The sequence below is a fragment of the Rhinoraja longicauda genome, chromosome 14 (genome assembly GCF_053455715.1).
Source record: "Rhinoraja longicauda isolate Sanriku21f chromosome 14, sRhiLon1.1, whole genome shotgun sequence".
In the NCBI taxonomy this organism is placed as follows: Eukaryota; Metazoa; Chordata; class Chondrichthyes; order Rajiformes; family Arhynchobatidae; genus Rhinoraja; species Rhinoraja longicauda.
Genome location: NC_135966.1, coordinates 26,656,987 through 26,670,903, shown reverse-complemented (window position 1 = coordinate 26,670,903; position 13,917 = coordinate 26,656,987). Strand labels below are relative to the sequence as shown.

The following is a 13,917-nucleotide window of genomic DNA, read 5'->3' as shown; positions in this document are numbered from 1 at the left end:
GGAGGATGGAGAGAATAGAGTTTTTAACCACGACCATACAGTAACGACCACACGGTCTCGACTGTGTTGTTTGAAGACGAAACTTGATAAGAACGAAAAGCTATGAATTACTCTTTTGATTTGTGCTACTTTAAGAAAGACCAATTAATCAAGAAAACAGGGTTTGGAAGATTCGTTTTTGTTATCTCAGAGTGTGGTGTGTGCGTAAGCTAGAACTCCACCACATCCCCGAGCAGTAATGGCTATTGAAGTTGGACTTTGAGAAGGTATAGAAACTGCCATTACAAAATGTTCCCTCTGATTTCCAAACTGAGCGCAGGCGCTGTGGGACGTGGTGCCATCCAAAGATACTAGAGGAGCAAGATGAACCACTCAGTTGAAGTCGCCTATACTCGCCTCGTACACAACCCGTAGGCAAAACCCGCCGTCCGCTTTGCCTCTCGCAGCGTAATCAGTGTTTTGGGGGGAACAGTACGTGTGATACCATAAAAATGCAGAATATATCTCATCTATCAATTCATAGATTTTTGTTATTTTTCCTTTTAAATGTTTCTGCAAGTTTCTGCCTACTAAAATGGCGCTATGACATACTACGGTGTTTAGGGTCGAGTGAGTCTATCTTGCTCTGCTCTGTTATCTTTGGTGCCATCTGGTGGATCTCAAGGCGGCGCGCGGATGTCAGCGAATGAAACTACACTTCCCAGACGGCACCGCGTGTTTCCCGCTACTCGGCGGAAGTAGTTGACGGGCGGACGGCGCGGGGTTCACACTCCCTTCCTCCCCTCGACCGCCGCCATTGTCTTTAAACCTGGGCTTTCCACCCGCCGCCCACCATGGCTAAAAACCTGCCGCCTGAAGACCCCAACGTCATCGCCAAGATCGTGGATCGGCTGAAGAACCGCGGCCTGTTCGACGAGTTCCGCAGAGACTGCCTCGCCGATGTCGACACGAAGGTGAGGGGTGGCCGCTCCGCCCGGGCTTCGGCCCCCCGGCCCGCGTCGTTGTTCCCCACCCGTGCGTGGACCCGGCGCAGCGATGGTTCACGGGTCTCGGCCTCTGCACCGGGTCTTGAACTGTCGGAAACAACGCGGGCCCGCAGCCGTTCCCAGACCATCCCAGCCTCCACGTACCCCGGCCTGGTAACACACCAGCGCTTTCTGCGCCCTGTCTACCCTACACCAGCCTTTGGTGTACCCAGCCTTTGGGACCCTTCAGCCTTTTTCAAATTTCTTGAGGGTACTTGATGAATAATGAATTTGGGTTGTTAGGGGGGTCCGACCCAGAATACAGTTTCGGAGTCAGACCCTTCTTCAGATTGATGGGGGGTGGGGGGAGAGAGGAAAGAACACTCAGAGGTTGCGACAGGACAATGCCTGCCGTGTGTTAGGTGGATGCATGCGATGGAGGGTTTTGATGAGTAGATAATTGCTCAAAGCCCAGAAATGAAAAGACAAAAAAAGTGTGAGAAACAGATAGGGTGTGACTTATGAAGCCAGATGAAGGGATTTTGAGGGGATGGGAGGAGGGGGAAGTGGAGACATGGTTGTGAATCTGGGTGGGCCATATGATGCCGGGGGGGGGGGGGGTGTTGGTAAGTTAATTACCTAAAATTTAAGAATACATTGTTCCATTAGGTTGCTAGCTACCCAAGCAGAATTTGACATGCTTTTCCTCCAGTGTGCATGTGGCCTCATTCTGACAAAGGAAGAGACTATCGACTGATGTCTTCTATACAGTTGTTTGGTCTACACCTTTTCCCACGCTGCCTCTTGCAAAGACGTTACCACCTACTCTCAATTTCTCCAACTCTGCTACATCTGCTCCCAAGATGAGGCTTTCCATTCTATGATATCCGAGAGGTCCTCTTTAGTGAATATGATTTCCCTGCCCTCCCCTTGCTATTATAAGATGGATCTTTCACCTGTGTCGCCTCTGTGTCCCATAGTTATGCTCTGCTTGCCCCAAGCGAAACACAAATAGTGTTCCCCTGGTTCTTAACCTTTCACCCTCCCAGCCTCCACGTCCAATATATCATTTTCCTGCATTTCCGCCACCTTCAACGTGATCCCACCACCAGGTGCATCTTTCCCATCTCCACCTCTTTCTGCCTTCTGCAAAGACTACTCCCTCTGCAACTCCTTGGTTCACTCATCCCTTACCCTGCACCAAACCACCCCTACCCCAGGTACATTCCCATGCAACCTCAGAAGTAACATCTGTCTGTATGCATCCTCTTTCGTTTCCATCCAGGGACTCCTGTAGTCCTTCCAGGTGAGACAGGTTCACGTGCACCTCATCTACTGCATTCGGTGTTCCTAATGAAACCAGCCGCTTTTTCATTGGAGAGGTGACTGTTTAGCTAGTGTAAGAAAATAACTGCAGATGCTGGTACAAATCGAAGGTATTTATTCACAAAGTGCTGCAGTAACTCAGCAGGTCAGGCAGCATCTCAGGAGAGAAGGAATGGGTGATGTCACCATTCCTTCTCTCCTGAGATGCTGCCTGACCTGCTGAGTTACTCCAGCACTTTGTGAATAAATACCTCTAACTGTTTAGCTAAACACGTGCTCAGTCCACCAAGGCCTACAGGCTCTCCAGGTTGCTAACTTAGCTCCTCTTCCCATTTCCATACTGACCTTTCTGCCTTGGACAACCTCCATTGCGAGAGTGAGAACGCATACAAACTGGATGAACAGCACCTCTTATTCTGCTTGGGTGGTGTTTGTCTCTGGCCTTTGTCCAACCATTTGCCTATCATTCTATTGGCCTATTGCCTACCGCACTCCCCCCTAATTTGCCATGCTCTGTCCTTCCCCCATCTCGGCTTCCTCCCTTCCATCAACCTTCATCTTCCCTCACCATCATCAGTCTGTAAAAGATTCCTGACCCAAAATGTCACCGATCCATGTTCTCCAGAGATGCTGCCTGACCTGCTGAGTTACTTGAGCACTGTCTTTTTTTGCGATCAATCAAGTTTAATTTTTTTGGGGGGGGGGGGGAGATTGATTGAATAAAATGTGGGGAGCAAACTAGAAGTATATCCACAGAGTACAAAATGTCCTCTAAGTCTGTTGATATATTCTTTTCTTGGACAGATTTGAACACGCTTATCCCAAGTAGAATTCCAATCTTGCTGGATAATTCCTGTGCTTTCCTCAGTTGAAACTCGGAGCGCTTTTTTATGCACTATTATAAAAGATAAAAACATGCCCTTTGGGGAAGCCATGTAAAATATCAGGGAAGCAAATTAAATCCATTTGAAAATAGAGAACTTCAATAGATAAAGACCTTGTGGAATGCTTGAATGTTATGGAAAATATCTTTGATAAGTAACTTGCATAGTAAAGATGCCCAAATGAAATATTCCGAAGAACCTGAAATATGAAATACATATTTGTTCATGTGCTTGGGAATATCAACATGATCTGTAACAGGAAACGTAATAACTTCTGATCTGGAATAAGTCATTATTGGTTCTTGTCCTGGTATATTTTTTCTTTCCGCATCTAATCTTCTGCAGGATAGCCTGTGACAGAGCGATGAAGCAGAGAATCGGGTCAAATTTGCAAACCAAGCTAATTCGTATTAATCCAACACTAGTACAGTTTCAATTTTCTCCACTTTCCATACAGTTCCCTCCGGGTTCTTTTACCAAACTACACACTTGAGGCAGTTTACAGTGCCCAATTGACCTATTCACCTGGGCATCTTTGAGAGGTGGAAGGAAACAAAGTGCCCAGCACCCTGTGAAAACCCATAAGGTTAGAGAATCTGCAAACTATGCCAGGAAGTAGGGAGAGGATTTAGATCGGTTTTCTTTTGTCACCTGGAACAAGGCATGTAATGGGGAAACATGTTTGCATGAAAGGTAAATGTGTGTATTTTTTGGCTTGTTTTCATCCATTTTCTTTTGTGTAGCCAGCCTATCAGAATCTCAGACAGAGAGTTGACAATTTTGTGTCCAATCACTTGGCTAATCATGAGTGGAATCCAACCCTTAACAAAAATCAGCTGCGTAATGAACTTCGACAAAGGGTCTGTAAGTGAGTACATTAATTAAGCTCCATAGAAATGTTCATTTCTTTTTAAGTAAAATGTTTTGAACAATCTTGCAATCTAAGCTCATAAAATATTACTTATATTATAAATTGTGCTTTTACTTCGGCTCATTAGCAAGCTTACAATTGTGTGTAATCAAAGATACCAAAAAGGCCACCACTGTTCTTCACGGGGGACCGCTGTGAAGAACAATGGAGGACCCGGTGTGGGGGGACTGCCGTAAAGAACAACGGAGGACTCGGTGTGGGGGGGACTGCTGTGAGAGACGGTGGGAGAACAAAGGAAAGCCTGGTGGGGGGGCACTCTAGTTTAGAATCCTCTGCCCAGGGAAAAGTCTCTGTTTGTTCATTTGTTCCGGTGACGGCTCTGTGCAGCCATCCAACAGTCGCTTGTCTTTTTCTTTTTGTTTTCACTTTTAATTTCGGGTTTTCCGTGTACCTTGTGTGTTATGACTGTTGGCAGACCAATTTCCCTATCGTATCTGTGGTTAAATAGCAATAAACCATTTTCTGGGGTAATGGGAAAAATAGATTGGTGTAAATTTGCTAAATTCAAATAGTTTAATTTTCAATATTGTGGGGGTTTTTTACAATGCACATTTAATTTCTTGCCCATTCAAAAGTAATCTTAAGCACAAAGAACTGGTCAAATATGGAGTTTGTCATCTGAAATACTTCTTGTTTCTCCAGCATTTTCTTTTTTTGGTTTTTGTAAAATTGGATTTTATTATTTGCTCCAATATCAAACATCACGCTGGCATTTTATTTTTTCATTTCCCCACTTTCTTTTTCTATTGCTACTTAAACTGTTATGCTGCCTCTACATGTTTTTGAGCTTGCTAATTACCTGAAGAAAAGTCAACTTGCTGAAAGAAGGGGTGGAGAACATAGATGCGTGAAAACTATTAGTATTTTTAATTAATTGAATGTCTGTTTTCTTTCTGTCAATGTATTAGGAACCATTTTTGTATTTATTTAATTTTATGCCTTTAGTTAACTTTGTCTGGTTAACAGGTTAAAAGGTTGTGTACAGAAAATTTCAAATTCCACTTGTACGTTTGACATTAACATCAATTTTTCTCCTCTTTCATGATGAAAGAGAAACTGTTTGTCTTTCATCTGGTTTCAGAGTATAAATTTAAACTTAAGTTCCATTTACGAACTTATACCCTAAACCTCTTCGCAAAAACTGAAATCTTTATTCACAAAATTCACTTTACATTCATTTCTATTTTATATAGCAGCTTTTGGTACAGTGGATCTCTAGTATTAAACTTCTGCCCAATAGTTAGACAGGTGAATGTTTTTAGTTTCCAATACGCTTTTACTGTAGGCTCATTTTTGCCAAACTTCACAGTTCCAAGAAGATCTAGTAACATTGGTCTCAGTTCTGTATTTTAAGTGAAATAGAAATGTTGGGCATTTTCATTTGAGGGATGGAAATATTATCCCTATTGTAAATGAAAAAATAATTAAGGAAGTTTATTTGATAAATATACTAAATTAGTATGTTTCCATCTCCCAGATCAGGAATGTTGGAATCTGGCGTGGACAGAATTATTTCTCAGGTCGTGGATCCGAAGCTGTATCACATATTCAAACCGCAGATAGAGAAGGCAGTTCATGAATTTATGGCCACAGAAATGAATGAGGAAGCTGTACCAAATCCACCACAGGAGCCTGAAAAACAGGAGCTATCTGCTCCAGCTTCAGGTACACCCTGAGGTCTTGTATCATCTTTTTAATTTTCTATTTCTGCATTCATTTATTGCTTTGATTTCATAATGCCTCACTTTTACAATGTAAAATCATTAAGAAAATTGCACTTAATATTTGAATACAATGGGCAACTTTTTTCTATTTGAGTTCATCTGAAACAAGGGGACAAGTAATTCTGACATCACGTGGTCTGGATTTATTACATAAATTATTCTGTACAGTGTATTGCATTAGTGGAGGCCATTTAACTTGTGTCCACCACGCAAGCTCCCAGTGTTCCATCAACTAAATTCAGTCGGGTACAAATTATGGTGTAATGCATTCATTTGCAGACAGTCGAAGGGCATGTGCCAATGGAACATCTATCCATTAAATATTTATCTTTGAACATCTTTATTAACCCTGTGGTAGACACAAAATGCTGGAGTAACTCAGTGGGACAGGCAGCATCTCTGGAAAGAAGGAATGGTTTATTAACCCTGTGTTATTGTTAATTGGTATCAAACTAGGGGTAGGTTAATCGATTTCCGTCTGTTTAATCGCCTTCATCCAGCAAGCGTGATTTTTTTTTGTCCTGCAAGTTTGGCTGGATATAAGTATGTAAAGTTTGTTATAGTTTGTTAAAACCATTTCCACCATGCTACAACTTGCATTTGTACATTCCTTGACATTGTTGAGAACTTAGAACGGTACAGCACAGGAACAGGTCTGTCGTCCCAGAATGTTTCCGCTAAAAATGATGCCAAGTTAAATTAATCTACTCTGTCATGTGATCTATATCCCACTATTATCTGCATATCCATGTGCCTGTCCCAAAGCCTCTTAAATGCCACTATCGTATCTGCCTCAACCAACACCCTCGCGCCTTTGACATTTCGACCCTGGGGTGAAAGGTTCTGACGGTTCACCCTATATATGCCTATTAGGTTATATTAATTTATTTGCCTTTTATTCACTATCCTATGAATGCTACATGCATTCAGAACAAAGCTTTTTATTTAGTTTTTTACTATTTTCCCTGGTCTACCTCTCGTTGGAGATGTACGCCTTGCTGTGTGTGTATATTCTGTTGCTTACAGGGGATCTGTGGTTAGCTTTGCCCATTATATTGACTTTGCTCATCTTGATTAATCTGAATGTAAGAAATTGTACTGTCTTCTGCATGAGTTTGTTAAAATATATAGTTCACTTAAAATCTGTCTGCATGTTTAGCATTGATTTTTGTTTTGTCTTACAGGTAACACTTCAAATGGTCTTGTACCAGCATGACAGTGAACATTTTCTACCTTCAACTGTAGCTGCACAATTAGTTGAGAATATATTTTGACTGTGGGACAAAGTTGCTTATATAGGATTAACCAAGACAAATGTTGTTTATAGTTTACATTAGCATTGCTGAATGCTTGTATGAAATAAGGAAGGTAATAAGAACTGAGCAATGAAGAAAGTATAATTTGATGGATCTCAATTTGGAGATTCTGTAAGAACAGATGCTGAGACAATTTTCAATGTCTGAAATGTTGAAGAGAAATTAAGACAATTAGAGTAAACGAAGAAAAAGCTACCTGGATGAATTCTGGCTTCCATTGAAGGAGGACCTGTACTGAAGATTAAAAAAAAGAAAAGTAATACCCAACTGCCCAAAAGGTAGTTCCTGTTTCTAAGAGCATATTGTGTATTTAATCCTTTGATGGTGGTTCTGTTATACCAAACACAACAAGACAATTTTTTTATGGGTTCAAACAATGCTGTAAATAAAAACATCAATGGTTTTGTTGTCATCTTTAAAACATTTTGTGCTTGTTTTGCGGTACTAATTTGTAGACACTAATTTTCAGTAATTTAATATCTGCAATATAAACCTAAAAGGGTTGATCTTGCATAAAACGTTCAGGTGAAAGTTGCTTTTGAATTTCTCTATTTAAAGATACTATCTTTAAAGGATTGATTCAGCCGAGTTTCTAACATCACTTATATTTCAGATCATTAAATGGTGAAAAGTAGTTGGGTCCTCGGCTGCATGGTTGTCCAGCATTATATAGGGAATTTTTCCTGTGTTTCGCATTTTCGCAAAAATCTTCCATTGAGGATAAAGTAGAAGATGTTCTATTATTACAAGTGACACACTTTCCTCCTTTTTGTTCCTATTCAGAAATGCCTTGGTTTTTAGATTAATCACAAGGAAAAATGTCATTGCATATTTTGAGACAAACTCATCACTGTTTTCTGGTGGTGAAGGAGCATTGCTAGATGTTTCTCATTTTTCATTCTATACTGTAGTAAAAAGATAGCTGTTCTGTGACTGCGTTTATGTTGGTATGCACTTGTTCAGAATGAATGCCTGGAAATTTAAGTTTTTAATTTACACTTTCCCTCCCAGTGCCAGCCAGTTATGAGATTGCACAACTATGCATGCTTTTGTTTACATTGATATGTGTATAACATTCCAAAATAAAGTCCACAATCTGCTCTATAGACAAGAACTGATGGCTCACATCCATAAATCAGCGATTGGGCATACCATTGTACACTATGATTACAATATTCCATAAAACAGAACTCGAAGCTACTATGAGATATTGGAGAAAAGACTATTATACACCCTTGTCATTTTTATTTAGGCACTCATTTACTTCCAGCTCTAATCATGGCATTTGAATTAGCTTTCTGTCTTAACACAACTAAATTCTGATTTATTATAGTGACAATTAGAGAGTATTTTTGTCAATTTAGAATTCTGACATGTAGACAAGTTAACAAAAGCATTTCCAGTTTGATTTCTTATCTATGGTAAATTGAATCTTCTTCAGGATGGGGCATACCAATTACCTTCAAAGCTTCCAAGGTTAATTTTGGTAGGGTTTCTGCTCCAGGCATCTACAAGAATGTGCTTACATTAAAAATGAATGAAAATGAACTACGCTGTTTCATTTTTGAGACCAATTAGAACTATTTGCTTTCATGGTCACTCATTTTCCATTCTCCAGTAAAAGCTATCTTGATGTGATTTGCGTAAAGCGCAAAGTTATATATTGGAGCAGATTAAAAGGCCTTGAGTTATTTTTTAAATGTGATTCTTTGGTTTGTTTTGCAGGATAATTTGGAAGATTAATCTGAAAACCTCCCTAGACAGAACAGTTCCCTCCCCCTACCCCACCCCCCTTCCAAAGGTAATGAAATATATGTTCACATATTTTCTGAAAATTCTAAACGTTCATTAAACAGTACTATTTGATTTCTTCAGAAAATAACCATCTGAAGAAGGTGTGAATGACCATGTTTTGGCTGTTGTACCTTTTTTGTTTTGGAAGCTTTTGTTTGAATTTCAGAAAATATTTTCCCTTTAAAAAAAAAAAAAAAAAAGAGTAATATGTGCTCTGGTGGAATACCAAGTGAAATGTAGGATTCAATTTTTTACTCTTTTATTTTGGGTGTCTAATTTCAGGTGACCGGAATTTGAAGTCAATATTTGAAATGTTCAATATTTCAGTGTTGACTTGGAAAGATAATGACTAAAGCTAAGCACCGTTATTTAAAATAGGAGCTTTCCTAGTAATTAATGAAGGGATTGGGTCAATTTCAATGCTAAGCCTTAAAAGGGCATAGCTGTTTCTTGTCTTGCGGCATGCATATTTGATGGCTTCATTGTGCAAAATAACCACACGTTGGCAATAGCAACTCAGGTTGAAACATCAAGAATGGTTATATTCAACAGCATAAAACTTGTAGACAGCCCAAATATGTGACATTAATTGTGTGTATTTTGTTTTGTAACGTTCATCATATAATTTGAGAAGTTAATTTATTTTCAAACACAGGTCTTGATTTCTCTGAACACCAGAACTTCTGATGTGAAATAGGATATGGGAGAGTAAAATCCTAAATTGTCAGGGTCTTTTCACATTTTTTTCAATGCGTATTTGATTCATGGCCAATTTATAATTTGTGCCTTTTTATGTAGTATTCTTAATGATGAAGAGATCTTTTTCCTCAAACTCTGGATTATTTGAATTTTAAAAAGTATTCCACTGTGACTAGGTTAGATACATTTTAGTGCTAGTGCATCCAAAATTTTGTTGAATCACTGGATCACCGAGATTATACTCTGAGAACGGAATACTGTAGTCCTTTTGTTACTGGAAATCATAAGTATCATTTCATCCAGATTAAGAGTCAACAGGGTACATTTTATAGAAGTTACAAATGAAACTGAATTATTGGTTCTGTGATCAAAGTGTAGGGCTGGTCCCCTGTAAATGCATGATTACACAGCTTTGTTAAAAGTGCACAGATAAGTACCATTTATTCTGGCATACAGTAGTTATGGTAAAATTATAATGCAAATCAAATTGGATCGAGTTGACTTGCATAATTTTGTTGCTAATTTTACAAATGGTCTTTTAATGCCCTTGTGACTTTGCTGCAATAGCTTACCTCTAAAGTTTCTGCATTTAGCTGCTAAAAGTGTTTAAAGCCACGTTTCTTAGTTGAGTGCACTTCACTCTAGATAAGGTTCAACTGAAGTCTAGATTCACTGTTTCCAACTGGTAGAATTTGGCAGTTGCTATGTCAGTTTGGTAACATTAAATGGAGTTGATGCACAGAATTTATTACAAAATCTCCACTACTTTACTCTTTAGAGTCAAAATTTATTTCCTGAACTTGTTGCTAAAATAATCTAGTATTGACACTGAAATGGAGTACTGTGAAATTCAATTGTTTGATTTTTTTAAAATAAACCTAATCAACAATCTATTGTGCAAAAGATACCAAAATGTGATGTTTATTGTTATACTTTAAGAGCGCAAATATAACTTTTTGGTAAGTTCAATAATTTTGAGCAATGTAAAAAAAAAAAAATTGTACCAAATAAAAGTTTACAGAAAGTTGAGAATTGTGTGTTCTTGTTAATTATATACAACATACAGGTAATTTTTAAAAGAAGTCTTAAATGTAGATCATATCTGCCATCTGTTGCCTTCTACCTGTACCAAGAGTTTAAAAAAAATAGACTCTGGAAATGGCAGTTTGGTGATTAAATTAACAGAGACTCTGGAAATGGTGGTTTGGTGATTAAATTAAAAGACCAGTGCCTAGTCTAATGTCCTGAAAATAAAAGTTCAAATCCCATTTTGAATTTAAGTTTGATGAATTATTTTTTAACAATTAGGCTAGTTTCAATAATGGTGACCATGAAACTAAATTATTGTTTAAAAACTGGTTCACTGAAGCTATATCAGCTCTGCCTTTATATAAAACCATCCTGCAGCAATGTGATTGTTTTATAACTGCTGTAAATAGCCAGGCAAACTATGACTGCTATCTTAATGAAGGAAGAAGGTGATGTGCCACCACCACCTCCAGGGTAATCAGGGGAAGGGTAATAAATGGAAGTCTTGAGGCAAAAGCTTGCATCCTATCATTACTTGCATTTCACATTAAATCTCGACACGGTGAGTGTCCCATTGTAAGACAAGCAAAGTATTAATACAGCATCTACTGTTGCTTAGAGATGCCTAAATTCCAATAAATTGGACCATTTGGCCTGTCGGAAATCTAATATATGCGTAAGAGAAAATAAATACAAATATACGATTTCCAGTTTTCCTCTATGTGCGTATTACATATAATTCCAGTTTTCATTCTTGACAATTCTAACCATTGGAGTACACCATAAGTACAATTTAATATGCTGGAAGTATTGTCATTTTTATTTTAGCTATTCTCTAAAATTACTCAATTGTCCAATCTATCATGCAAAACTGCCTCCCCAATAGACCCTATAGACAATTCACACATCTTCTGGAAAGCAGCCAACATATTCAAGGACCACTCGTACTCTGGTCATTCACTTCTCCCCTCTCCTATCAGGTTAAAGATACAAAATCTTGAAAGCACATTCCACAAGATTCAAGGTCGGCTTCTCCACTGTTCTGAGCTCTCTCACATGATCTGAGCTCTTACAAAGCCTACCAGAACTCCCAGTTGGGCCTCCTATACATGAGCGAGACCAGGTGTAGACTCGGCGACCATCTACCGGATCTCCCTGTTGCTAACTATTTTAACTCCTATTCCAATTCCCATACTGACCTTTCTGTCCTGAGCCATCTCCATTGCCAGAATGAGCAACTTTTTCAGTCAGAGAGTTGTAAATCTGTGGAATTCTCTGCCTTGGAGGGCAGTGGAGGCCAATTCTCTGGATGCTTTCAAGAGAGAGCTGGATAGAGTTCTTAAAGATAGCGGAGTCAGGGGGTATGGGGAGAAGGCAGGAACGGGGTACTGATTGCGAATGATCAGCCATGATCACATTGAATGGCGGTGCTGGCTCAAAGGGCCGAATGGCCTACTCCTGCACCTATTATCTGTTGAGGCCATTCACAAATTGGAGAAACAACACCTTTTATTATGCTTAGGCAGCTTACAACCCAGCGGTAAGAACTTTGAATTTTCCAATTTTAGGTCATCTTTAATAACCCCCCCTGCCCCTTTGCCACATCTGGACTAGCGCCTATTTCTCGGCTCCCCCTCCACCTATATTCCTTCCTATGGCTTCATGATTTACATCTCTTTAATCCTTTTGTCTTAGTTTTTTTTTCATCTCTAGCTTTTGTACAACTATCTGAAAACCAACCCCCCTCCCTTGCCTGTGCTTACCTGCCCTTCTTTGTCTTGACTCTCATCTCTTCAAGCTCTTTCTATTCACCACCACCAATTTGTCTGAAGAACGGGCCTGACCCGGATCATCAGCTATCCATTTTCTCCAGGAATGCTGCCTGAGCGCTGAGTTACTCTAGCAATTTGCGGTGCTTTTTTTCCCGAAGGTGAAAGATGTATTCTCTCCCTCCCACCTCAGCAAAGTTTTTGACTCTCTTGGGGCATGTTATTAATAATAATAGAATAGCTGGTTTATCATTTACTACTCCCTCCCAGATTGATAACCCCCTACTCTGAATTACCGCACACTGATCTCAAACCATCTTTCCATGTCTTTGGTCTGACCTAAGGTGAATCTCCACCCAATACCTCCCATTTATGGTTTAAATGGAAAAATCTTACTGTTTGGGAGCCTTTACTGTTTATTAACCAATTTGGTATCTGTTACTGAAATGTTTTGAAATAGATGTTTACCAAATTGACAGGAAACAAAGATATTTTTGGAACAGGAAAGGTATATTAAAATGAATCGCAATAGAAAGGAGAGAGCCTTTGGGAAAAATCTGAAGAAACAATAGCTGCTCATTGTAGATCAATTGCTTGTAAAAGAAAAAATATTTTATCTCAGTCGATTCCTTGGTCACAAATATGAGCTTTATGAACATAGATATTTTAAATGTATTTAATTCCCCAGGTGGTTAATCGTTGGATGACTGGCTTAAAATGCTAGGCTATATGAAAGTCATAATAATCAAATGATTCATAGTTCGAATACCAAATAACCCATTGTTATCCATGGGTAAGTTTTTTACTTTTTTTGTTTAGTTCAGAGATACAGCGTGGAAACAGGCTCTTCGGCCCACCGAGTCCATGCCGACCAGTGATCCCCACAAATCAACTATCCTACACACAAGGGACAATTTACAATTACACCAAGCTAATTAACTTACAAACGTATATGTCTTTGGAGTGTTGGAGGAAACCGGAGATTTGGAGTGTTGGAAGAAACCGGAGAAAATCAATGCAAGTCATTGGGAGAATGCACAAACTGTGCAGACAGCACCCGTGGAATTTGGAAAGAAGGCTCTGTTAATTGAAAGCTTACACACAAAAAAGGGACACTCTGACATAAATAGCACCCATTGTATCCCTTTGATGACATCCCAACATGTTTTCTAGCCAATGCCACACTTCTGAAGTGTAATAAGCAATTTGCCGTCCAATTTTAATGTAGCCACGTTGCCAACTTAATGTAACAAAAAGTTGGTAGTGGCCATATAGTCTGATTTAGAACTCTTGATTGAATAAATGCTAGTAAGATAAGTCGGATAATACCCCTATTTTAAAAAAAGATAGTGTCATGGGACTATGTCCAACAGATATAACATGGTTTTATATTTCATCTAAAACATGTCATCTCTGAAATGTGGCATTTCTTCAATATTGCACTGGTTAACAGGTTAGAACTGCTGGAGGATATTTGGAA

At 39.2% G+C, this 13,917-nt stretch overlaps 1 protein-coding gene across 6 annotated transcripts; it reads left to right on the top strand.

Moving 5' to 3' along the window:
• Positions 1 to 747: 747 nt before the first annotated feature.
• bod1 (biorientation of chromosomes in cell division 1) lies at positions 748 to 13,414 on the top strand. Of its 6 annotated transcripts, XR_013548092.1 has the most exons (6): positions 748 to 953; positions 3,919 to 4,043; positions 5,584 to 5,771; positions 7,015 to 7,424; positions 8,872 to 8,947; positions 13,257 to 13,414. XR_013548092.1 is itself a non-coding variant. In XM_078411608.1 (4 exons), exons 1-4 carry the CDS (start codon positions 834 to 836, stop codon positions 8,874 to 8,876), a joined length of 438 nt encoding a protein of 145 aa, XP_078267734.1. In that variant the 5' UTR covers positions 748 to 833; the 3' UTR covers positions 8,877 to 10,612. The 6 variants fall into 6 exon arrangements, 3 of the variants coding, with proteins under 3 accessions (XP_078267734.1, XP_078267732.1, XP_078267733.1); XR_013548090.1 differs by having other exon boundaries at positions 7,015 to 8,947; XR_013548091.1 differs by lacking the exon at positions 13,257 to 13,414 and having other exon boundaries at positions 8,872 to 10,612.
• Positions 13,415 to 13,917: the final 503 nt, after the last annotated feature.